At 45.2% G+C, this 27,588-nt stretch overlaps 1 protein-coding gene across 2 annotated transcripts in view; it reads right to left on the bottom strand.

Moving 5' to 3' along the window:
* Positions 1-27,588, bottom strand: part of KAZN (kazrin, periplakin interacting protein) — a 612,234-nt gene that overhangs the window by 311,668 nt on the left and 272,978 nt on the right. For both annotated transcript variants that reach the window (XM_067567481.1, XM_067567480.1), the window contains exon 3: positions 25,307-25,511. In XM_067567481.1, the coding sequence (XP_067423582.1) occupies positions 25,307-25,511 (205 nt within the window). The remainder of the gene's footprint in view (positions 1-25,306; positions 25,512-27,588) is intronic.

Genomic DNA, 27,588 nt, shown 5'->3' with positions numbered 1-27,588 from the left:
TATCAATAGGATGATGGCAGATTTACACTGGCATAATGGCACAGAATATAATATTCTGAGTTTAAATAAACTAAGTTAGTATCCGTATCACAGCTAATTCCAACCGCTCATCGCATATTTCAAGGGCCAGGTTTTCAAAGTGGATGCATAAATTGTAGCCACGTAACCATGCTCTTGCTGAGACCACAAATCCTGCATTTGTGCATGTAAATAAGCATGTTCACATGGAAATCAGATCAAGGTGCTTCCCAATGTGTATTTAATTGTAAAACAACCCTAGCTGCCTGCATGTGCAAATGTGCAATCTGTGGATGGGTGCGGCAGATGTGCATGCAAAATTTGCAAATGCAAGTTAGCTGCCCACCTGTGATGAAACGTTAGCCCCAAATGTAGCTCCTTCAGGTTTCTTGGAACGTTGTTCATTTAATGAAATATCCTAAAAAACAACGAATTTCACATAAGGGAGGGTTTCAGGCCTTGAAGCAAATAAAAGTGGCTGAGTTATGATTCTTTGGAAAGAAAGAGACAGGTAAGAAATGGGTTGGATTTACAGCAAGAAGTTGGAAACCTGCTGTGACAGTTTGGTCATGCTACCACTTCTGATGCCTCCTGTTTCCACAGACTCTTCCTGCAAGAGTCAGGGTGGAATACTCTGACCCTTCTCATGCTGATTTGAAGAAAATCTATTTCCATCCCTCAGACAAAAGACACTGGAGGGCCAGAGGATCTCACTCTGAACACTGCCAGTAGCTCTTTGAAAGTGCTTGTGTGTGGAATATGAGTCTGTGCATACATCAGACTATTCATGCTTTAAAGAGGGATTGTTGCACTGGAGCAAACTTGGAAAACTGAGAAAATGAATACACAGTTAATGATTAATTTTATGGTGCTTGCACCGGGCAGCCCCAAGATAGATCACGGGGCTTAAGATGCAATCCCTGCCCCAAAGAGCTTACACTTTACACAGGCAAGGCAGACAAATAGTGGTGGTGATGGGGGGAATAGAAGCACAGAGAGGCAAAGCGACTTGCCCAAGGTCACACAGCAGGACAGTGGCAGAAACCAGATCTCCAGCTTCTCAGGCTAGGGCCGTTTCCACTAGACCACATTGCCTCTCCAAATGTACCAGGCTAGAGATTTTCTGATTCCTTTGATATTATTGGGTATTTAAAAGAAGAACTTTCCTCTTCAGACTGCAGCTCTTTTGCTTGATTATATAAGGACGCTAGTGTCCAGGGCTTGCAATATTTTATGCTGCTGCAATGTCTTTTTTTTTTATTCTGGCCACCAGTTGGCAAGTTAATATAGAGTCTGCTGTCCCCATCACCTCTCGGGTCTTCTCAGCATTACTGCATTTCCAAGCAGCTCTTTCCCATTGACTACGCGTGTTTCAGATTATTTTCCAGCACCACCGCACGTACTGGCATGCACTTGACTATTTGCTAGGCTCTGCCCATATTTCTGAACTCTCTAAGGTACCTTTGTGCTCAACTGCCATCCTCACCCGTGTCTGCGGCACCTTCCAATTTAATTATCATTTGCCAATTTAATTAATGTTCTGTTTATTCCTTCCTCCAGATCACTACAAAAGTTGATAAATCAAACATACAAATGCACTCAGGAAACATTATCTGGATTTGTGATGGTCCCTGGAGAACTCGAGTCTATAAGCCAATGAATGAAATACAATGAGACATAAATACAGCATTTTCATCTGTGACAGTCAGATAGAATCATTCTCCAACGCTGTGAGAGTTATGTAAAGGAAAAAAAACTGTACTCCTTTCCCTCTAAAAGGCATAGGAAATTCCACATGAAGATCACCTTCATACAAATAAACTGAAAATGAAAATTCATATGATAAATCACCACCCTTCACTTGCCATGTAAATAGTTTGCTTTTGTTTCAAGACAATGCATGAACAAAACCAAAGAGAAATTGTTTATTCTAAAAGATGGAGGCACCGAAGGTTGTGCTACGTGTCATGTGGGGCAGACCCACGAGGTTTAGAGGGGTACGGGGTGCTGTCAGGATTGAATCAGAGGCCGTTCCATGCCACAAAGTAGCAGTGTCGTGGTACCTCTCTCATCACTGCTGAAATAGCAGCTTTACAGCATTCCTTTCCCTCCTCTGGCATTTGATGTCACATACCAGGAATTGCAGCAGCCCTCACCACAGAAAGTTGCGACGTCTGACAGTCAGAGATTGTTATACTGCTGGGCGATACAATTCAGTGTTGAGAAGAAGCTCAGTTCTGCGGTGCTGAAGGAGCACTAGAAGTCTGTGCCTTCCTCGGGTACAATACTTACAGTGTCATAGATAGGTTGGATGATACTTATAGATAAACATAGGAATCCAATTCCTCAGGCAGCAAATTCACTTTAAAGAAAACAAAAGAGCATCCCCCTCCATGCACTATATAAATGGATGTTAGACAAACAATTTTAAAATTGTGATGAAAACTGAAAACCAAAGGAGAGCTTAAAGGTGTTTATGTAGATAACATCTTTTACTTATTTTTAGACCATTACCTCCAAAAGGAAAGAAAACAGAAATACAGAGCCTTTAACCTCAATATCCACTGCAGAGATACTGCCTAGATAGCAGCTTTCGCTGGGAAGAGAAGGTTTTATATACTTCTTAGCATGGCAGTGGTGACAGGCAGTAACTAGCTTGACCTCCCGTCTCGTATTTTAAGGGACAGCTCCTTTATTCAATGCTTAATGTCCTTCAACTAGTGGCCAATAAGGACCTATTAAGAGGCATCTGTTTGATAAAAGGCTGTTTTCCAGGAACAATCATGCCAAAGATGCTGCACTGTCTATTTCAGATCGTCATCCCTTGAAACATAGCAGGGATCATAATTGCAGTAGCCCATCTGCAATCATGAAGTTTTGCTTTATTTATGGATTTGTGCTCACAAGGCTGTCTGGCTGATGGAGAACTTCCAATTTCCGACAGTACCACTAGTTTGGAAAATTCCTACGGTGCCCAGGAGACAGATTATATAAATGCCAATGAGAGGTGGTGAGATGGAAAAATTAAGAGATTATGTGGGGTTGCCAAGGTGTATTCACCAGACACTGCTAGCAGGTCTGGAGTTCGGACAAACCTCAGAGGAAGGGTTTGAATGATCAATCCAGAAGGGCAGAAGAGATAATATTCCCTGCCCCTACCTCTATCTATACCACTGAACAGAGGAAACAGTCACAGAAAGAGATGGAGACCTTCTCCAAGGGAGGTGGCTGAGAAGTGGAAAAGTCCCTCATTTGGATATCCTAAGAAACATGTGGAAGTTTCAATGGATGTGCCAGGTACCTGAGCAGCAGCTCACCCTACCTAGAATGACTGAGAAGTGTTTCCCCCACAGTGCGAGAAAAGCTTATAGAAACAGCTCTCAAAGACCAGAGTTGAGGAGACATCAGTCTCAAGATGCCTCCATGAGACACAAAGACTAGGCCAGGAGCTGCATGGAACAATGGCATGATGTAAAAAGGCCCCTGGACTTTACCAAGTGCAATTGCAAGCTAAGATTACTTGGGGCCTTAAGCAATAATGTAGTTAGAATAAATACTCGTTCCATGAGACTTGCCAAGGCTACTATGGTTTACAATTAACCCTCAAAATCTTTTTAAGGTTTTCTTAGTTACAATCTCTAAATAACTACCAGAGAGGGGCTCATGCTGTAAAGTCAGACCCTAATTTCCCCCCCCCCCAAGTTCAGATCCACAGGTTCGGTTTTGGGCCCCACTCTGATAAACATCTCTTCGCTTTTTATCTGGTTGTGAGCCCTACTGTTAAAACTGTGGCTAACTGCACTGGTCTCAGTATGGTAATCTGTTACTGGCTTGGTTTGCCTAAGTGGCTAATAGAGAGAAAGGTAAGGACTGCTGGTTAAAACAGAATTGGACAGTGGGTTAAAAGCCCCACCACACAAAACTCTGGCAGCACAGACCAACTCCTACCACAGTTAAACCTTATGCCAGTGACGTCTATCTTTGTCAGCAGATTTTGACCCATACAAGTGCAAAAAATGTTTATTAGATCATCAAAAAGTACCTAGTCTTCCCTGCTATTCATCATTTATGAAAGGCAAAACAACTAACAAAGCAAGTTCATACCTGCCTGCATAAATGGGCAGGAAGGAAATGGTCTGCCATAGGCAAACTGTAACATGTGAAAGTCACACATTATGTAATAAGACAGTTTCCCCCATGCACAAGTTTTTCTTTGTGATGATTATACTTGTCACAGAGACAGTTACTGTAAGCATGTTCACTGAGTTCACCACCTGACCAGAAACTTGTTACCCCCGGTCATCATACTTTGAACAACATCCATAACCATTTGCCTATGAATAATACAATTTCCTTGGATATCGCTGCATATAGAATCTTTTTTCTAGGATCATGAAATGGAAATGTTTGCCGCAACAACAAAAGTGGGTGGGGGGTGGAGGGGCAGGGAACACGGATCGTATTTTGTGCTCTTGGGTACTTCTCTCTGAGTAAAATTTTGCAAGCAGTTGGTGCATACTGCGAGGGACAATATTTATGTTGCCAGAATTCCTTAAGTATGGGCATGGTGATTAAATGCTGTGTTTTGTGCACCACATGTTTTATTATCCATGGGATCTATGCTCTGGATACAGTCCTATAACTTCCATTGACATTAATGGAAGCTATATAGACATATAGAGATGGAAATAGACTCCTCTGTGTAACATACATATTAAGATGGACTTTTAATCCAATACAATAGGACACATCAAAAGATAAGTCTATGGGATGGGTCTGTAAGATCTAGGCAACAAGGCAGTTGAGTTATGGGTTTGCAGAGCTGAGAATTTTCTTGATTTAGTGCATTTAAGTCAGAACTGCAGCATCTTTGTTTTTCTGGGTTTTTCTTGCCCTGTAGTGATCATTTCTTATCATTTTGCAACAAAGAACAGCAAAACTAATGAGATGGCTGTAGGGCCTTTCACACCAACCCAAAGAGGACAGCATCAGAGAAAGCTCTACAATGGTAACCAACTGTTGCATTTGGTTAAGGGGAGTTCTTCATCATCAGTTGTCCATATCTACCTACATCACTACAGAAAAGGAAGAAGAAGAGGGCACTCTTGAATGGAAAAACAAAACAAAACAAACAAACAAACAAAAAACAGGTCATCCGGGCTGTAATTTCTACGGGAATCTCAAGACAGACAAGCTAGTTACAAACCCAACTGTAAACTACGTATCTTCAAGGATTTTTCATGTGCATTATTGTTTTAAGCTTTAGTAGGGGTTTTTTCATTGCTTTAACATTTTTATCCCCATTTTTAGTGACAGAATAATGAAAATTCTTTTGCAATTTTAATTATGAATGTAATACTGCTATCCTAGGGACATATACAGGGACTGATGATAAGATGAGAGCAGCTCTGCTAATCAGGGATAAATCTAGTATACTATAGAGGGATATACCTTTTATTAGTCTTTCATGTTGGTCTAATTAATGGTATTACCCTCTGAACTATGCACGCTTGCTTAAAGAAATTCAAGACATGCAAAAAACAAGCCCAAGGGGAACCACAGAATGGTTAATAAATTTCCACTGATTATCCTGGACACAGATTCTAACTCCATCCAAACACCTGTTTGTAACTGATTAGACCAACTCAACCTCCCTCATCAAGCCATTTGTTGTTTGGCAAATGCCTGACTGCTGATATCAACATTTAGGAATAAACCTCTCTTGAGAGCATCAATCCAAGTTTTATCTCCCCCTCTGCACCAACCTCCTATTAGGAGGACATCAACACCCATTTGTTTTCCTTATTAAAGCATCGGGAAGCCAGGAGAAATGTGCAGAATTACATTGCTGGAGGGAAGGAGGGAGGGAAGGGGAGTTAATATTTGCTTCTTCACTAATGACCCAAAATAAATTAACAAATGAGAGCACTTTCACCGTAGTTTTATTTAAGCGAAAATATTCCCCGTTTGGATTCTTTAATCACCAGCTGCGAGGAAAATGGACTGCCACGAAACTGAGAAGATTCTCAATGCTCTAAGCTAATTTTCCCTTTCAGAGTGAAACACAGAAGCCAGAAGCAAAAAAACTGTCCCCAGCCAATGCCAGAAGAAATCAGTTTTGTGTATCCAGGGTCTGATATAAAAAATATCCACTGATTCTGCATACTCAACTCCAGATGTCTCAGGCCTGATTTTCAGAAGCAAGTATCTAACAGCCTAAAATCGGAGGTCACTTTTGGAAGTTCTGACTTCAATCCATAGCACTAACCTCGCCCCAGCCCTTCTCCTCCTCCCTGCTAATTAAGGGGAGTACAAAGGGGCAATTCACATACACCCATGCAGATCTAATAACAACGCAGCACCAGTCTGAATGAAGTATGGGATGGAGATGTGGAAACAGCTTGTTTAGTTAACAGAAACAAAATTTAGAAGCAGCACCAAAACCAACATGGTCAGATAGCTGATCTTGCATTACTCCTAATCTAAAAAACAAAAGTCGTCCCCCCCCGCCCCCCACACACCCCACTATGCTGTAAAATGTAACATTCAGCACACTAAGAAAATCTGTGAACTAAAATTAATAAATGGGGAACTGGAAAGGTCACAAATATGGACCCAGGCGAGGTTGATGATGACCTATAGTCATTATCCTCTGATGGCTGCTCCGTGGCCTGCATGATATAAATTGGTGGATTTCGGTAGCGCTCTCACTGGGCAGGTGTCCACATCACAAAAACCACCACCACCATTGATAATACTTGGTGCCTTTGTTAGACGTCTCAGTGGAGAGTCCAATGAATGAATGGGCTGTGCCAACTGATCTACCTTCCAGGTTCGACTCGAGGTACATTGGTTGAGCAGTGTTCCCTGACCAGGGTCATCAATTCCCAGTGCTATCCAATGTCCATCATTTCAGAAGAACGTTCACTTTCAATCAAAACTTCAATAACTGTGACGTTAATACATGGCTCATATTCTACCTGTATTTGGTATGTCTAATGTACCCATCACTATGAAATCTAATGACCCAATCCTTTACTCACACAAGAAGTTCACTTGAAGTCAAGGGAGTTACTCATGTGAGTAAGGACTGTTTACATAAGCAAGGATATGCCAGATCAGTCCTTAAGAATTTATCACCACAGTGTTTAATGTAACATTCACCCCATACAGCAAAAGCTAACCCATAACACTGAAAGTCTGGCTTGGGGTAAGTTGAAGATATGCTCCCAGAGGCAATGGAAGTGGAAAGAAACTTTCCTTTCATTTTGATTTACTAGCTGCCTGTGTTAATTTGCTACCCTTTATGATTCTTTAATACTGCTGACAGGCTGAGTTAATGTGTTATCCATATATAATTTTTTAATGCAGCAGGTTGGTCATTATCATGATGCTGTTAAATTTATTCATTGCCTGAGCTGCTAGAGCTTGCTGTAAATGAGTGCCTTTTTAATTTAAACACAAACACAATAAGCTTGGCAAGCAGGTCAATTGACCAGTCAGATAATGTCAATTGCCCGCCTATTATTTGACCATGGTCCAGTGCTGTCAAATATGCCCTGATGTAGGCGGCAGCCTACTTTTCTGATTCCAGCATGATCCCATTATTTCCCTTTTTAGCACTTCATTTCATTGTGTTTTGCATTTTCTGAATGAAAACAACTCAGTTAAGTAACTCGGGTTTTTTGGTAATTAGGTGTAAATATCTAAGGCTAAACTTATTGGAGACCAGAAAGGCTTAAACTCTTTTGTTACTCTTCTAATAAATCAGTGCTTTAAAATATTTGGCCATTTTTCACTTGGACAATATTTGACCAATCACCTGACCCATTATTTTTTGACCCAAATGCCAAACCTAAAACACACACCCACTTCTATCCAAAACTTAGCACCGGATTCACCAGTAAACGGAGTTCGCTGGCTGCTTAAAACGGGATTTACAGCTGCTTTGCACACTGGTGATTCCAGCCTGTAGCGTTTAATTCCACAAACCATAGCAGCTTCAAACAAACCCTACAAAACCTCAACCGCTGATGATAACCTGGCATTTGAAGGGGGGGGGGGGGGGGGCCCAAAACAAACAGAATGATCATCTTTCAGGGCAGATCTACACTGCAATGTAAGCCCAGGGTTAGTGAGACTCAAGTTAGCTGATGCTGCGTTGGAGAACTCACTGTAAACGCTCAAGCTCTGACTGTTAACCCTATGTTAAGAATTTTCTAATCCAGTCTCAAACCTGGGGCTCTGGTGTCCACACTGCAGCACGCAGACCTGAGTCAAACCAACCATATCCATGTGGTTTACCTCAAGATGGCAGGCGTAAAAGATATTCCTGAAGTTATTGCTGGCTTTGAGAGAATGGGGTTTCCCAACTGCACCAAGGCCATAGATGGGACACACCTGGAGCTGGATGCACCTGGACAACAGAAGTCAGAGACATTTTGTGCTCCCAGCTTATGGACTTGCATGGCCTGGTGGAAGACAATCAATCGTACCTTTATGAATGTGTTTCTGGGGCCTTGGATGGGTTGATTGCCACGCAATGTATTTATTAATGACATGACCGCTTCTCAATGGGTGTGTGGGGGTTGAATCACAGTATGGACTGACGTAAAGAAGTGACTGAAGGCTGGATTGATGTAGATGTATGGAGGAATAGTGTTTGCATACTAATTCCTAATTGTCCCTGTGCATGTGTTTATTATTTCAAATACACATTGTATAAAGATAATGTGAGGCAGTGATAGCAATAAACTTTCTTGTTAAAAACAAAAACTTTATTTACAAACCTGTATTAGAAAAGTACAATATTAACCCATTACCAGGCAGGCCAGCTGCCAGGACCACACCAAAACACTAGTAACAGAACCTTTAAAAAAAAAAAAAAAAAAAAAGTGCATGAACCATGCGAACAATGAAACCATCTGCAAGACAGAAACCTGCTCCTGTTGCATGTCCCCTGGCCCTCCGTTCCCTTCCTTCCCTGTTTGGCACACACTTGGCACCGGCAGAAGGGGCTGGAGGCATCCACAGAATAGGGGGTCAATGTGAAGGACTGGATGGGGCAAAGCTGCTCTGTCCAGCTGCTCATGGGTCCTGACTGCATGGCCACCCAGCCATGGAGCTTTCCAAACCGTTTCTAAACTGCTCCCCAGGGTGCCATGCAGGTGACTCAGGCAGTGGTGTGGGCGATGCAGCAGGAGCTGGTACTCTTGCAGCCATTAGTGATACCAGTGGCTCAAACAGCTCCTTCTGCTGAGCTTGGACCTCCTCCCTTAGCCACCATTACTGCTCCAGGAGCTGCAAAGCCAGTGTCTGCTCCCACACTGAAATCCTCTCTTCACGCTGTGCAGTCAGCCTCAGCCTTTCCTCAGCCTCTAGCCGTAAGTCCCTCCATCTTTGGTACTGGAGCTGCGTGTTGGCCCTGTCGAGAACGCCAACCGTAAGTTCGTCACGGAAACGCTTCCTCTTGGAACGATCCGTGACGGTACGCTCGTCTCGGCTTCTGCTGCTGCGTGGGCGAGTGTAGAGTGTAAAGGTCAAGGGGCCTGGAATAGGACAAAATCCAGGGAGTTATTGTCTTTAATAGCTCAGTACAGGAACAAAGAAAAAGCCTTGTGGAATTTCAAGGACATACAATTTTACTTTCCAGACTGAACTTCAATATATTATTAGAGAGATGCGTCAGGTGACAGAAGCGCCCTGGAAACAGCCTGGTTAATCGCTACAGAAGAAATGCAGAGACAATGGCACATTAAAAATTCAAAGCAGATTTTTTTGTTTTCTAAAAATTGCAGAACTACTTGGGTTTATGGGGGAAGAAGGAGGAGCAGCATCAATGGCCGTGCTACAAAAGCTTTTTCTATCATTCCAAGCCTTCCATATTCCAGGACATAACAGTTCTTGGGGTGCTTGTCTGGCAGAGGGAGATGTTATCCCAAGCTGCTGGTGGGAAGCCTGCAGTTTGTACAGCCAAAGTATTCAAACATATAGTGACTAAGAGTGAGTTGGGCAGCTACCTAGGTGGCCCTGGAAAAAAAAACACCCCTTCCCTGAAATGCAACTACCTATCTGGAATTCCCACTTCAGGGAAAGTTTGAAGCTCTCAGCACGGGTCAGAATTAATGAGGGAATCAACAGGATGATGTGTGAGCTTCCACATGGCGTAGCCTGTTATGGATGCATGCAAACATACAAAACTGCACAGCCATCTTCCTTACCTTAACTCCCCCCATCCTTCTCCATTTCCGGACAGAATTTCAAACCCCAGTTGAATTTGGCACAAACAATTTTGTCACTTATGGACTGCATGGAGTACCTTGAACGGAAATGGACTAGTTTTGTAAATGGACCACATGTCCACCTACCCTCCCCATAGCTCACTGTTTCCAGGTGGCTTATTACACCCCTGAGTGGTTACAGAGCAGGGTACTTACAGACATGGCAATGTAAGGTTATTATTTTAAAGAAACAGGAATGCCCTAGCCAAAAATCTCTGCCTTTCCATTAAAAAAAAAAAAAGTCACTTTCAAGGCATTTTTAACTGTTTGCATTTCCTGGTCACCACTTGGAACTCCGAATAGGTGGGGAGGGGAGAAGCCACGCCGCTGGTGGCATTACTATTCACCATTAGCGGATGCACGCTGCTAGCTGGGGCTTCTAATAACTTTTGCATTGGTTCACAGAACGGAAATCCCTCCCACTCCTATATTAACAAACATTGAAATGGAGCCAGAAACTTACCAGGCTCCAGGGCAGCTTCTGTCCCTTCCGGCAGGCTCCATGGCAGACTGTTCCTCAGGGGGAACATCGAACAGCTCGTCCAAGTACAGCTCCAGGATGTACTTCTGCTTCTGCTCATGCTGCAAAGTCTCCACTAGGACCGGCTTCAGCAACAGAGTCACTCCACTTTCCTCGCTCAGTGCCTACTGCTGGCTTCCATCAGTCCCCCATATTGGATTCTGGGGCCAGCAGGATGTCATCTCGGCTACTCAGGTCATCATGCACCCGTTTGCTCCGTGCTGGGCACAGTCTGCAGCACTCCACCAAATTTGTCATAAAGTAGGAATGATCTTGGTAAGTTGCATGTAGTATGGTTCTGGTCCCTGGTTTTCCTGTATTTAGTCTTGAGCCGCTTAATTTGCTCCCTGCACAGGTCACGGATCCAGTACATTTGCAGCGCTGCGAGCTCCTTGCATGATTGTTCCTGGTACTCTTCCTACAGTCCACTGTTTTGCTGGCCTCCCATCAGATTTACCGACACACGCACCCGTGACCGCAAAGCAGCGTGCTTTGCGAACGACTTCTTCTGGTCAGTCTCCACCAGGAACACAGAAGGTTCTCTGATGGGGTGTTTGAAGTTCAGTGTTCAAAAGACAATGGAAGGATTAGTGCTGAATCACCACGCTGCTGCGTTTCACCGAGGGGGTGTGCTTCCGTTTCCCTGGAGTCGACTGGAGATTCTTGGGATGGAAAGGACACAGGGAGCTGGCCCATGGGACTGTGGGATACTTCGGGGCCAACTCCCAGCACCTGAGTCAGGAGGGCTGCAGCTAAACTGCAAAACAATAGGGCTCCAGCTCTCCCATCCACGCAGGTTCCTGAGACCCCAGGTCCAAGCAGGAGTCTGAGGTATGTCTACACTGCAATGAGACACCCACGGCTGGCCCGGGCCAGCTGACTTGGACTCACTGGGCTCTGGTGAAGGGCCTGTTTCATGGCAGTGTAGACTTCGGGGCTCGGGCTGGAACCCAGGCTCTAGGACCCTGCGCGGTGGGAGGGTCCAAGAACTCAGGCTGGAGCCCAAGCCAAGAAGGGGTTGAGCTCACGCCTGAGTCTGGCCCCCCATTGCAGTGCAGACATGGTCTAAAATCCACAAGGCATTCGAACCTATTCAGGAAAGTGCTTCCCATTAATCTTGCAACACGTATAATCCTGAAATCAAAGATGTGTTTTGCCATTGCAGAATAAACGCGACCATCGGAGGCGTTACCCGAGAGACACCGTTCCCTACTGGACGCACTCAAACCACGCTGCAGAGCACGGGGCAGCCGGATGTGTTAGATTAGATCATTTACCGAAGTCTCCCAGCAATGAGGCATGGCCAAGGAGAAATAGCACATAAAATGGTTCCCTGTAAAAGGGACTGAAGTGCGAAGCAGATTTTACACCCATCACTTCACTTGAAAGCAAAAATAAATTTTGTTCAACTCCATGTTATGAGACGTGCTCACAACCGCCGATGGCCTATAAGGAGAGAGTTTTGCTTTTAAAATGCATGGCTTTGCTGCATGTAATTACATAGTTACGACGCTCCTTTATGTATCTTGGGTAAAGTTTTCCAAAGCACCTAAATGATTCAGAAGCCCAAGGCCCAGAATCACAAAGGGATTTAGGTACCTATGTGCCTGTTGTAGGTACCATTGTGAGCTACAAAACCCCCGCTCGGCTGATAACACGGAGCCTAAATTTCTGCTGTGAAAATTCCCTAGGGGCCCATGTTTCTGCCTCTGGGGATGCTGCCCCATTCCAGGCATCTGGTTGCCCAGTGCATGTCTAAGCCCCAGTGCAATCCACAAACCACAGGAAGATAAGCACCTCACCTGTGGGACCCTATCCAGGGAGGGGAGGTGGTGGTGGTAGTGCTGCCTTCCTTATATAATACTTAAATAATCACTGGCCAGAGAGAGAGAAAGAGGGAGAGCACGCACAGGCATGCACGAGGGGGAATGTCTCTATAGAATGGTGGTTAGAGGTGGGAGACCCAGGATCCAGTCTCCCTACTTTAGTGGCTCTATATATCCACAGCAGAGCAACTTCAATAGGACAGATTGAGCAACACCCACATCAGAATATCCCATAGCACAGTAGTCAGAGCACTCTCTAGGGAGATGGGAGACCCCTGTTCAGATCTGTACCGGTTTCAACCGTGCTTCTTTACTTAAGATGACAAAGATCCTCCTTAACGATTTGATTATACAATGCAAATGTAACCAAATACACAGACTGCGTAGCACTGAAGTGCTTATCCTTCAAAGGTTCAAGCCATCACCTCAGCAAGCAGAAAACAATGACAAAACAGGACAGCCATTTAAGCACTCTGGGTACATTAACAGAGATGGAAAAATTCACAAAATTAACTAAGATTCTGCAGGTGAATAAAATGAGAGGGTTTTTTTTTTTCCATAGTACATAAGGCATAACTGCCAAAGATAAAGGCAATTAACTGGGCCCATTTAAGGTTATTAAAAATAAATAATAATGCAGAAAAAGGAAGATGCATGGGGATAACCCTTTTATCATCACAGGATGAAGGATCTGTCTTCTGTAGGGGCTGTTGTCAAATCAAACCACAAGAATACAGCATTTAGAGAGCCTGCAGGGTCTACTGCAAACCAAGAAATTCAGAGCCCGATTCTCCTCCTTAAGCTGGTGTAAATCAGGAGTCACACCATTAAGTTAATGGAGATGTGCCTGTGTCAGGGGCATGAATTCAGCCCACTGACATTTTCCTAAGCAGAGCCTGCTGTGCCTAGATACTGCAATACAGACTGACAGACACAGGCTGGCCAGAGAACCTCACTGCCTCTCTGCCAGAGACAGCTGTAAATAGGAATCCACCTAGCTCTTATACAGAGTGCTTTTCAGCACATCTAAAAGCGCTTCACCATCTTCAATGTATTTCTCCTCACAGCACCCCTGTGAGGTAGGGAAGTGCCATTATCTCATTTTTACAGATAAGGAACTGAGGCATGGAGAGACTAAATGACTCACGATCACACAGGAAATCTGTAGGGGAGCAGGGAACTGAACCCTGTGTACCAAGTCCTAGGCTCGTGTGCTAACCTCTGGACCCCTTCTTCCTCTCTGGACCATGCTTCACACTCTTGATGAAGAAAAGGGGGAAAAAATGCATCAGACAAAAAAATAGGTCCCTGCCTCATTGGTTGTTTTTTGTGTGCGTCTGATTTTTTTTTTTAAACCTTCTTTAAATAGTTTTTAAGTGACCCTAGAGCTCGTGAAAAGTGCCAGACTGACAGCCCTGGAGGCTAACCAGGCAATTAGGTACCCAATGCCCTCTGACTTTTAATGGGACACGGGTGCCTAGATCCCATTTGTGCCTTTGTAAATCCCCCACTCCCAAATCCCTCGGTTTATCCACCGACAAGGGGCAGGGCAAGCTGTCTGCACAGAACCCTGCCAACGTGCCTCATCTGGGCCCCAAGCAAATCCCTACAGGGCAGTGAAACAGGAGCCCAGTCTCCGCAGCTTATTCAGATCTTGGCCATTCTACCGAGGCTGCCAAGAAGAGAGGAAGTCAACTGAGGTATGGTTGGGTGATCAAGGTGTGTCCAAAAGGAACTGGACTGATACTTATAGCATCAGGGGTGAAATCCTGACCCTACATAAGCCAGTGGCAAGAGTCCCACTGAGACATCAATAGGGCCAGGATTTCACCCAAGGTTTATTACAAGTAAAAAGTCCCCTTGTTTAGGAACAACCCTCTGACATCTCTTCCTCCCCCCTTGTCCGACAGAGGGTCAGAGCTAGAACCCTAGAATGACCAGTTGGCTTTGCTCAGCTCCCATGAGTCTTAAAGACCCCGTGCTAAGTAAAGCTGGGACAGGTGCAGGGGGAGAAGTTCCTTGCAAAGGACCTGATCCTGCTTGCACTGAAGTCCACAGCAAAACTCCCACTGACTTCAATGGGAGCAGCCCCTATATAAAATACTGCAAATAGATGCTGTTAGAACCTTTTAAAGTGATACCTATGGGTTTCTGCTGGGAACGGGTACCCCTGTAGATCATTCAGAAACCTAACTGCCAATGGGAACCATTAGAAAATAGGTGAAGTTTATTCAACTGGAATTTCCACTAGGGTCCTGCAACAACCTAGGCATTGTGTATGTCTCTGGTTAGGATGGCAGCTACTCAGTGACAGCTATGATCAGTGAGAATAATTATACAAACAAAGCCATCTTTACTGTTTCTTCATTCCCCACATCCCACCCGTTTTCCTGGTCCTTCACTTGTTGAATCTTGTCCGACTTCAAGACCAGGAGTCCTCTGCAGCAGGATCTCTCTTTGCTCAACTCATCTGTATGGTGAGTAACACAGTGGGGCCCCTAATCACTAATTGCAACAAACAGCAGCAGCAGCAGGAGGAGGAAAAAGCACTCAGCTATCCTTCCGGTCCGTACAGCCAGACTAACTCTTAAAATCATTTTATATTTTAAATACAATAAAGAAAATTTAGTCAATAATAAAAATAGTAATAAAAATCACAAACCAATTCGCTTCACTTTCAACCTTTATGTAGCATATTTCTTTCAAAAAACTGGCAAACCACTTTCATGCCAATGCTCCTATAGCAAGCTTCAACCTGCAGAGTCATAAATGCCCTTCCTCCCCAAAATACAGCTTTATATTGGAAGCGCAAAGATAAAAAAGTTGGTGGCGATGTCGTAAGTTGGATCGTTACAGAAATGCAATCCTCTCCAATACATCTCTGAAGAGGCCAAGAACGATCTGCAAGAGCTGGCCAAGAACAGAATAAAGTGTATCGAGTGCTTGAGGTGTTTTAGGCTGTTTTTATTGTTAAGAAGGAGGTAGTGGAATGAATAACTAGTCATAGCAACAGTCTCATTAAATCATTCTGGCCAAAACCTAGGGATGGCCTATTCTTGCTGTTCAGCTCCTGACCAGTGTAGACCAAATATTCATCCCAAGCCATTTATATGCAGTTAGCTTTATGGAAATTAGGATGGGTAATTTGCTTAAAGGTGATGGACTGATGCCTGGCTTAATGAGATATTACAAACAGCCATCTGTCATTAGCAGAGCATTTTCATTGCATTTACTTTTTCCCTTGGAGGGTGGTGAAGCACTGGAATGGGCTACCTAGGGAGGTGGTGGAATCTCCATGCTTAGAGATTTTTAAGGCCCTGCTTGACTAAGCCCTGGCTGGGATGATTTAGTTGGGGTTGGTCCTGCTTTGAGCAGGGTGTTGGACTAATTAACCTCCTGAAGTCCCTTCCAGTCCTAATCTTGTATGATTCTATGTCTATTCAATAACTGGAAAGTCCTACCCATTGCAAGCTGGCCAAGAGGCTTGATTGGTAGGTAGTCCAATGCACTGGATCGCTCAAGTCTACTTTAGAATAACCTGAACTAGCTGGATGGGCAAAGCCTGGAGGCACCACAGAGGTACGACACCCATGGACAGGGAAAGATGGGTGTTATTGTTGAGGAGCCATCGGAGCCACACTGCAGGAGTTTTGGAATATGTGCCTGCTCAAAGGACTGGACTGGAGGGTTAGGATGGGAACTGGATGCAAGGAGTTGCCCATGGCCCAGCCTGAAGGAGCTGAAGAAACGGTAAACCCCTTTGAACCAGGCTCATACCCTAAGTCCGTGCAGTGGAGCCATAAAATGTAGGTTTTATCAAAAGAAAATAATTCGTTCTGTGGCCAAGACCACACACTTTCTGCTCCCTAGGGGAGCACAAGCCAAACAGCATCACGTTGACTTTTTACGATTAGGAAAACAAACGCATGTTGATTTCTGCAAATGTCATGTTTTTGCAAGAATTAAAAGGCAGGTAAAGATTGTGAGCTGAGTCTCAGAGACTCTCCCGTTACAAATCCCGGACCTTTTACACAGCCATTCCTGGCCCTATTCTGCACCATCAGAGGCACACGTCGTGTTTTATTATCACAGCAAAAAAGCTATTTCTAGACTTGCAAGTGACAGCTCTCCTGGTCTGGACTACTTCTTCCAGAAAATAAAATGGAGAAACACCATCTTGGAAAGAGAGAAAAACATGCCACGGTATGTTCCTACTTTCTGCATAGCCCACGCAGGACACAAGAAATCTTTTTCACACCAAATACATTTTTTTAAACTTACATTACTGTCGGTATAAAAAAGGGTTTAACCTTCATCTCTCCAGTGGAGGAAATGAAGGCGAGCTCTCGGACCCCTGAATCAGAAATTATATAAGAAGAGAGGCAGGAGAATAATGGAGGGAATATGTGGGAAACAAGTATGTCAAAGGTGGAGGAACTGGGAGATGCCAATTCTGTGTTGACTCATCAGCAGGCTGCACCTCGCTGATGACGACCATGAGATTTCAGTTGAGAGGGGGAAACTACCACGTGGGTGCATAATATGAGAAATGACTCAGCCAAAAGGAGGGAGAAGGGGGGAAAGCAAGCAGCAAAGTCACATCCTTAAGAGACAGTGTTTATAAAAAGAAAGCAAAGAAAGTTAACAAGCAGAAAGGGAAACAAGGAACTCTGCAAGTTTGAGGTTCACCGCAGTCCTAAGGCCCTGACCCTACCCTATCCAAAGCCAGGCTTCCCCACGTGGTCTCCAAAATAGTCCATTTATAGTCCATCTGTGCAAGGAAGCTGCAGGTCTTCAATGCCCCCATCATCACCATGGCAAGGTCCTCAATGTCTCAAATTAGCCAGGGTGCAGGCTCCAAAAGCCTTCCACTATGTTCCTGCCATCTCTTGGTGGGCAGGGAAAATCCATCCCTCCTCATCCCCTCTACGGGAAGGGCTTGCCTTTTAAATGTCATGGTGTTCGATCATAAGACGGTACATGGCGAAAAAGGTTTTCATGTTCCTTTCACTTTAAATATAGACCTAGCTGTCTGAGCATTTACCAGCAATTTGGGGCGTGTGCAATCAATAAGACACAATTTCTTTACAATCAGTTTTGTAGAAGGCTCATGGGGAATCACAGGACAGGAGCTAAGAGCATAGACCAGAAAGTTGAATGCTAGCAATCCATTTCTCACCTGGCCCTCTGGTGTTACAGCACAGCACCCTGCTTGGGCTCATCTTCTGCACTTGAAAGCATGGTTTTTAGCTCCTTGTTGTATGTCAGAGCGAGGAAGGTAGAGCAGCAATTTCGCTTTCAGACAGACCTGCCGGCTAATCAGGCATGGCCGAAACAGAAACCTACCCCCTAAAAACATCTACACAAGGGGCCAAGGCACGAGCCGCCATGCCTCACCAAGCAGGCTCACAGAGAGTTGCAGCTGTGAATGACAGGACTCTCCACTAACAATCATCACCGACGTATCTTTGTCCAATCGCGTTACATCACTGTGGGAGCTTGCTGAGGGGATCTGAGAAAGAGAAAGACTAACAAGATCAGAGGAGCAAGTAACTGATCATATTACTTAACTCATACAACAAGAGCCGGGCTGGTTTGCGGTGAAGCATCCTGATATCTTTGATACTTACAACCCTGAGCCAGTGCCACATTGCATCCTAATAGACACTGCAAAGTTGTTCTTACCCCAGCTATGCAGCCAGGGCATATCGGCTCCTTACAAGTCTCTTCTATCCTACGTCCTCTTGGTTCACAGTTGTTTCTCACCATCGCTTAGTCTACAACAGCAGCTCTCAGCCTTTTTCAGACTTGAGCCCATGTTACTGGATTGAGACAGCCCCATGGTAATTGACACACCAGTCAATGGGGCATTCTTAACACCCCAGGACTGGTAACTAATCGAAGTGACTTAATCACAATGGAAGTGCAGGGAATTCAGAATGTCAGAAAGCATCTCCACACAATTGGGGGTTGTCTTTCCTTGGCGAGCAGACCCACCAGTCTATTCACCTCTGGGTTTCCACAGCAGTGTACTGGGTGGTGACTTCACTGGAAGCGGCAAACACAGCCAGAACCCTGCACACAATAATGAAAATCTCAGGGCAAGCCCAGGTTACGCAGACTTTGCCAAGAGAGTCTGACCCACAGGAAACATTTAATCTCAAACCACTTCTGTGGCTTCCTGGTGCAGCATCCTTCCTGATTCTAGTCTCCTGTTTCCCTAACTTTTTGTTCTGTGTTCTCTCTCAGCCTAAAAAAAACCCTCACTGCAGGCTGTGCAATAACACTTGGCCCTAACACAGCAACTTGCACCCCAGAATCATTCAGCTTCTTGCTAACATAGATGAGAATTCACCTCTACTGAGCAGCTCGTTGGACTGACAGAATGAGGGTTAAGCCAACAGTTTCAAAAGCCGTCCCTGATTTTGGGCACTCTAAGAGAGACACCTCAGCCTGGTTTTTCAGTGATGCTGAGCATCCACTCCTCCCATTGACTTCAATGTGCATCTCTGAAAATCAGGGACAACCATCTCCTTAGACTGAACTCCCACAAATTGAAGCATCCAAATATCAACAGCCACTTTTGAAAACTTAGGCCTGAGTGACTTGCCCACAATTCTGTAGCAAGATGGCAACGAAATGGATACTAGAAACCAGATCTTCTGACTCTTAGTACATTGAGCTAGCCGCTAGTAAACATGGAAGTCCATTCTCCAAAACGTTTCAGGCCTAAGGAATCTTGCTCCAAATTATCTTCAGTCTCTTCCACTGCCCTTGTAAAACATCACAATTCTTGCTTCTCTCAGTGACGTTACCTAGAAATGAAAGTTTCTCTAGCCCATTTCCAATCCACTGAGTCTTTCAGTCTCCCTCAAGTGAACGTGAATTCTTCAGATATTTGGAAAATGATGCCTTTGGTCAACTGAGTCATCAGGGTATCTAATATAAATATAATTGCAGTTTAGCTATAAACATACATCATTTGTCATATTACAAATGTACTGAATGTGCAAGCTGCTGTGTGAGTATCAAATTCTCTTATCATGCATTGCTGTCAACAAGAAATTATGAGAACTGAATTTTAATAAGCTGGAGCTAAAGCATTGTCATACATCATGCTACCACTGAGTTTTTGAGCATGAATTTACACAGGTAAATAAGCACGGTTGATAGTTAAAAAAAAAAAAAAAAAAAGAAGAAGAGTAAGCTAATCAAGGAAAGGGAATTACATCATTTGACAGAGATCAGGGAATATGTCATGTCAATTTATTACTAATGCAAGTGTGAACAAGCTAGTAAATTGCCAACGCCCATGGAAAATTTAAAAGAAGCCACTTTAAATTCCAAGTCTGCATATCTTAGTGTCATTTCATTTTTTTAAAATCAATTGCTCTCTTCTCCCACCTCTCTGTTGCAGTTTCACATCGCGAATATTCGCCAACTGCATATGAAGCACAAGTAACTTTCCAGAATTAAAACCAATGCTAGTCTTAGGTGAATTGGCAGGAATTCAGGGCTCATATCTGCTGCCTTTATGGTAAGTAGTCAATGTGGCTAACCGTAAGGGAAGGTACAACTAAGTGTGAGTAAAGGTGGCAGGATCAGTCTCTATATTTGTAAAGTGCCCGGATACCACAGTGATCGGCATGGTATGAGAATGCAGGCAGATTCGATGAGACAGATATAATCCTCCTTGATCTTTCTGAGATGGGGCTGATTACCCCATCCTGCACATCCAGCAATCTAAGAGTGACTCTGGCCCAGCAGTTAGAGAAGAGGCCCAGGGTCTCAAGAGTCCATGATTCAGCTCCTACCTCTGCTACCCCCATAACGTCAGTTTACTGCCAGTTATATGGGAAGAGGGGATATTAATAAAGCTAACCTGTCTCCTAGTGCAGCTTAATTAATTTATGTTTGTAAAGCGCCTGGAGAGCCTTGGAGGAAAGAAGCTCCGAGTGTTGTTATAAATATTATCCTACTAGTTCTAAAGGAAATTATCTGACCAGGCAGAATTTGGAAAAAGATGTAACAGGGATATTTTTAATTAAAAACACTAAAATCTGAAATGTAATGGGGACCTAAAGTACCATCTGCAAACTGGTACACTAGAAAAAAAATCATTTGAATATCGTTGTGCGCAGATGTATTTTCCAGTGTATTTGTTTTGCAGGCACATAGGGTGACCAGATAGCAAGTGTGAAAAATCAGGATGGGGTGTGGAATAATAGATGCTTATGTAAGAAAAAGCTCCAAATATCAGAACGGTCCTTATAAAATCAGGACATCTGGTCACCCTACAAGCACGCAACTCACTCGTGCCTTCACCCTCTCAACTGGACAGGGAGTCAGTGGAAAATATGGGAAATGCACTGAAAAACAATGATCTTATTCATGAAGGCCTCAATCATGCAATGAATTCTGTGCGAGAAGACCTCTGTGCCCAAATGGATTTGAGTGGCTGATTTCCTTAGGCTTCTTTCAATATCCCAGCTCACTAGCAACGCAGGCTGCATTTGAACTTGTGACTTATGGGTGAAAGGCTTTCCATCCTAAAAGCTATCAGTCCCCTTGCTTTCCCAAAGCGTATTTACTTAAATCAAGGAGCTTGGCAGCCCTGTTTTAAAACCCACCACAATTAAGTTATTCAAAGAACAGACATTTATTTTCAATACCATCCTTCAGAGTGTCCCTTTAAAATTCCGGTGAGAAAGCATAATAGTCAATACTAATATATTGACTTGACCTATCAAAGCAAACACAGAATTATATAAAAAGGTATTTGCCATGATACATAGCAGGAGAAATTAGGAAGATACAAAATAGAGAGGGAATCTAATCGGCGTTTTGACCAGACAAAGTGTTCTTCCCATTTTCTTCCACAAGACAGACAAATGTAATTCACTTCAAATGTAATTTTACACTTAACTGATTGGCTTCTGTTATACTACTAGCAGTGCATGGTTGTAGTCACATTTAAAATAATAGCCTCCTCTTTAACTCATGCAAAATTAAAATAAAAGTGTTGGCTACACGGCCACAGATTTTCACTTCAGCAAGAAAGCGCCCTCTGTCATTACTCCTTACACATGGACACCCCGGGCCAAATTTGGCTTTTATGGCCCAATCCTGAGAATTGCTTTGTGTTCTCAACTCCCACCCACTCAGTGGCAGCAGGGCTTCAGTGAGAGTTAAAAAGGTGCTCTGGGAAGCTCTCAGCATGCTGCAGAAGCAAGCACTGAGTTACCCAAGTGTAACTCTGTTCAGCAACTTTACTGGAGTTAGTCTGCACCAACTGAGTGGAAGCGATCAATGGTTGATCCACATTGGTGCTGAGTTATGGTTGCTCCTCGCCTTTTATCATCGGGTCCTATAACAGAAAGATCCCATTGACATTTCAATTTTTATTTTTGTTACTAATGCGTGGAATTATAGTGATTAAACAGAAATAAGGCTCTCCACTGAGCACAAACACACACTTTGATAAATGGATAGCATTTTTTTTTTTGGAATAGGCTACAACACATCTATTGTTTTCACTTATGCTGAGAGTAACACATCAAACTGAATAAGCTCTTTTCAGTCACTCTCAAATTACAAACTTCCAAGAACAAACATCCCTTTTAAAAGCATCCTTTTATAAAATGCAAACAAATTTACACACACATACACACAGTGTTGTACAAATAAACAAACTTTTCTGCTGCAAAAAGACAACAAAACCCAAACAAGTACTTAAGGATAAAACTTTTTTGGGGCGGGAGGGGTAAATGTAACGAAGGGTTCATAAAAACAACAATCAATGGGATTGTACCTGCTTTTCTAGCCAAAAGGCGACATTTTCAATCTGAGAATCTAAACTGATGCCCTCTAGAGTATGTCAACATTCCTATTATTGATCATTCAATTCTTGATAAGAAAAATGAAGGGAGGTTCTTCACGTGGGCTTTTGACAGAGATAGTCCAAGAGAGAGCACTCTGGCTACTAACGTTCACTAAATTTCAGGGGTAATTCATTTTTAGGCCCTGTTCCTTTAACATCCACAAGGATTCAATGAGATTACACGGGCAAATAAAATACTTAAAAAAACTGATAGGTCCCCCACATAGAAAACAATATGAACACATTAAAAAAAAATTTTTTTTTAACTTCCAGCTAGGATGATAGAAGAATAGGGGCCCGGTCTTGAAAACATATCACCTGTGCTTTAAGTCTTTACACATGTGAGTAGTATGGGGCTACTCACATGAGCAAAATTAACCACTGGCAGGACTGGTCACTCTGTTTGCTTGGACAAATTCCCAATTGCCCAGTAAACCCATCTGATGGTGTAATAAGTTTGTTTAATAGCTACAGTTCCTTGTGCTGCCCAAATGGCAAAATAGGACAAGTTTGATGGAACAAATCCACAAATTACTCTCTCTAAATCAATTTGTGCTAATACTTTAACAATGCTACACCAATGATGTAAAGGAATAGCAGTCTTATGAGAACAGCTACACTGCATTTTAGAAGATCTACTATGTTTAAAAACAAAAATACAGCTGTTAAATAATGTATAAACATCATAGCAAGAGAGACCTACAGTAAATACGTAATAAGCAACTATCTGCTGACATTTTAATCACACAAGTGTAAATTCAAATCAATTATAGCTCTTTCAAGGGGAGGGGGAAGGGTTTGCACTATTTCTGATCATACAAACAAACGTTGTTCTGAGTGTGAATTATCTTGCAAGTAGGTATTTACCTGTTCAATATTTTTTATGTAAATGTTTCTAGCGTAATAGTGACCCAAACGCTATTTTCATTAATATAACATAGCATATTTCAGTCAGACAAAGAAAAATAAAGAGACAAATCCTACAATATTAAGAGCTGTGCATCAACTATTTAGCACTCATTTGGTAACTCTCATGTAAAATTAAGACCAGATGTCATTCCCTATACATATAATCAACCTGTTTTATACGCTCAGTTTTGCTAGTGAATCTAATATACTTGCTGCTAAAGGCCACCTAGTTGATTGGGATTTTTTTTTAAGGGGGGCATAATTGTTGGAAAAAACATATGGATTCCTTACCATGTTTTAAAGCCTGGGTCTTTATTCTTAACAAAACTCATTTCTCTGCCATTTGCTCATTAGAAGACAGCTCTCTGCTGTGATTTATAAAATCTCCAATACTTGCATTTCTGCAAATACCTTAGCAAAAAGTACAGGAGAGCGGTGAGATAATCAAACTGCACACATTAGCGCCTTCCTCCTTTCCCCACCCCCAACATGCTCCAAGACAAGTTATGCCATTTGCCAATTCCATCCTAGAAAACCATGCATTAAACAGCAGGACTGAAATACGTTGGTCACAACTATAACATGGCTGCTTTGTTACCAAATTACTGATCTGATTCTTAGACCTTCATCAAACTCTAGGTACCAGAGAGTGAATTTAGAATGGAATTCAATCCGAGCAATGCTACTTTGCAGGTTAAACAATTCAAGATTGCCAAAACACCAATGTTTTATATTTTTAGCTAAAGACATTTAAACTGAACCTAGCATTTAAAAAATAATGTTCAAATGTATCACCATCTATTAATTTTAGAGAGAGAGCATTTGAGAGCTAATAGCTACATGTTTGTTGTGGTAACCAATCCATTCAATTGCCCTGTTTTAACTGGTGTGGGATTTCTGCAGCCTACATTGAAATAAATTGAATGTATGGAGAACATATGATATTAAACCCAAAAGATGACTAGCGGAGAACGTCAGATGCATTTGCCATTTGACTTCACCGGTCACCAAAACAATGCATTTGTAGGACTACCTCATCCAGTGTTAATCCTTGAAGGATTACCACCAGCTGCCGTGGTTGACAGTGTCAACATAAACAGGCTACCTAGATCTACTATCTCATCTACACGAGGAATCAGTTCAAAACAAGATTCCATCTACCCCACTGCCATTGAGAGAGAGAAATCCACACCTGAGCCAGATTTGGGGAGATATCCACCAAAAAAAACAAAACAAAATCACACTTGTTTTCATATTTAAAGTCCATGCCGTGCAGCATCCCGTTGTCTTATTTATTTTACTGACAGGATACAGTGCAAAAGGAGAAGGGGGGGGGGGGAGTAAAGCTGCAACCCAGGTATATATATATATAAAAAAAATCTCAGCATCCGATAAAAGTGAAAATGCCACCATGCTGCTGTTTAAAACAAAACCTTGTTTGGGCTGCAACATCTGGAGCATCTGCAACAACCGCATCGAGAATCATTTAGGAAGATGGGTCTCCTCTCCCCCCCCCCCCCCCCCCCCTTCCCTTCTTAAAACGTTGCACTGAACATCCCACAGGAATGGAAAAGCCAGCCTTGCAATTAAAAGTTTACACAGAGAACCGGTTCAGGGTGGGAAGGGGGCTACAGGGAACGCTTGGCGGAGACCCTCCCCTATTCATCCCCCCAAAAACACACACACACACACACACACACACACACACACTCTTGTGCATTTCCCCCCCCCGCAGCATCCTCGACTCAAAGCCGCGAAGAGCAAGGAAGGAAGGCAAAGGCTGGGAAAGTTGCCCATCCCGAGCCCCGGGGGCTGCGGCAGGGAGGCTGGGACCGGCTGGTCGGTCTCTCCCGCACTTCCCCCCCGGTGTTACCTTGCGTGTTGTGCTGGTTGTTCTCCATGACCGAGGGGTCCGCGGGGCTGCCGCCGCCGCCGCCGCCGCTCAGCTCGGCCAGTCTGCGGTTGGTGGCCGTCAGCTCGGCGCGCAGGTTGGTCACCTCCTGGCCGGCGGACTGGATAGCTCCATCGATGCGCAGGGCCAGCTGCTGGTTGTCTTCCATCATGGTCCGGATTTTGGCCTGGGGGGGGGAGAGAGAGAGAGAGAGCAGCGTGATGCACCGGCGGGGGGGGGGGGGGATAGATGGTGGGGGGGGCTGCCTCTCTCCTCCTCCCCCCCTACCTGTTGGATCCCCTCTGCCGCCCCGGCCCCAGCCGCGCAGGGAGGCGCCGGCAGCCGGCCGGGGGACGAGCAGCGGGCGAGCGAGCGCAGCTTGGCGAAGGAGACGAGCACTGCACGGGGGGAAAGCAGCCGGGCCAGCGGGCTTTAAATGGAGCCTACCATCTGCGGCAGGGGAGGCGGGGAGCCCGGCCCGCCGCAGCTCTCGGCTTCGCCGGGCGCCTTCTTCCCTCCCCCCCCGGCCGGTGTCGGGGAGCAGCCCCGCGGCGAGCCAGCGGGAGAGGAGCCGGGGCTCCCCCTGCCGCGCCGTGCGCTCGCCGGGCTGGAGGAGGCACTGCGGGCTTCCCTCCCTCCCCGCCCCGCCGTGCGCTGCGCGGCCGCCCCTCGCCTCCAGCCGGCCCGGCTCCGGGGCTCCCCGTGGCTGGCCGATACCGGCCTCCGCGCCTAGAGGCTGCCGGCCGGGGGCGGAGAAGGCAGCCGGGGCCAGGCGGCGCTGCAGGGAGAGCAGAGGGCGCAGCTGCCGGGGCAAACCCCCGGCCCGGGAGTTTCTTTTGCAAGGAGCCGGACAGGGGGGGCGGCTGCACCCGAGCCCCGAACTTAAAGCCGAGCACGGGCGGGCTGGGGCCGGCCGGGAGCCCCCCTGCATCCCGGCCGGGGAGGGCGAGCCGCGGGGCTCGGGCGTGGTGGACAACGGGATGCAGGGGGGGTGCAGGGAAGCGAGACGCCGCCTGCCGGCTCCAGGGTGGACGGGCGGGCGCCATGCGCAGGGGAGCGGGGCTGCTTTGTCCGCCCGAGCCGCGGGAGGGATGGTGCATGCATCCTCCCGCTCCCCCCCGCCCCCAGCGCTGCTAAGGGCACAAATGGGCGACCGGGGCCAACCGCTTCCCCCGCAGCCCATTAGCGCCCTGACGGGGCCCAGCTCGGCGTGCGCCCCCGGGGGTGGCCGCTTGCCACCGGCTGTAAAGCCAGGGCTGGGGGGGGAGATGGGCAGCGAGCAGCAAACGTGCCCCGCCAGACAGAGCCCAGCCCTCCCCGGCCAGCCTACAGGAGTGAACCGGGCAGCCCCCAGCCGGCTCAGCCCGACCCAGCCCGCAGCACACAGGGGTGGAGGCATACAAAGCCAGGAAACTCACCCTTCCCTGGGTGACCGTTTGCAAAAGGGAGGCGTGAGTCACTGAGCACCCATTAGCTGCCCATTTCCAGGCATGCGTCCCCTGTGGGTACCAGGGGTGTTTCTCTGCTAGCAGAAGGGGAGCACTGTGATCATCAGAGCATGTTACAGTGAGGATGGGCGGTCAGGACTCCCGGGTTTTTTCTTCCCAGCTCTGCCACTCGACTCCACACGTGCCCTTGAACCCATCAAGTCTCTCCAGTGCCTGAGTGTAGGCACCTGTGAGATGGAGACGTAGGAATGATGGCTTGCGAAATGTGCCGGGTCAGGCACAAAATCGACTTGCTCCCCCTTTTACCATGACGAGGGATGATAGTGAAAAGAAGATTTGCCGGGTTAAGGGAGCTCCACAGACAAACCTGTTTTTAAAAATCGCTGTCCCTAAGCAAAGGAGGCAAATAGAACTTCGCAAGGCTGGTGGAATCTGCCAGGTTTCATTCATTGGCTAAAGGGCTTGAGATCTTTTGATGAAAGATGCAAGGGGAGTGCAAATTGTTATTCCTCAGTCTCCCTCGCCTTGCCTCTTCCCTACGCTGGGCCTTGCACAGAAGTCTGCTACGTATCAGTGCCCAAAGAGGAGTAAAATGGACCAAAAATCTCCAGGAAGGGACTGGTGCAATAGTTTCCTTGGTGTCACTGCATAGCCACACCCAGCCAGCTGGTGCTGCAAGAACCCTAGGAAGCTCAATGGGTGCTAGGAAGCTCTTTGGAAGCTAGGAAGCAATGGAGAATTATTTGGCATCATAAATTACTGCTTCTAGAAAGAGCAATTACGTTTTGCAGTGTCTTTTCAAGGCACTGGAGGGGA

The sequence above is a fragment of the Emydura macquarii genome, unplaced genomic scaffold (assembly GCF_026122565.2).
Source record: "Emydura macquarii macquarii isolate MOO-44397 ecotype Brisbane River unplaced genomic scaffold, CSIRO-AGI_Emac_v2 contig_2768, whole genome shotgun sequence".
NCBI classification, from domain to species: Eukaryota; Metazoa; Chordata; order Testudines; family Chelidae; genus Emydura; species Emydura macquarii.
The sequence above is the reverse complement of the archived record's forward strand: the minus strand, read 5'-3'. Positions and strand labels throughout refer to the sequence as shown.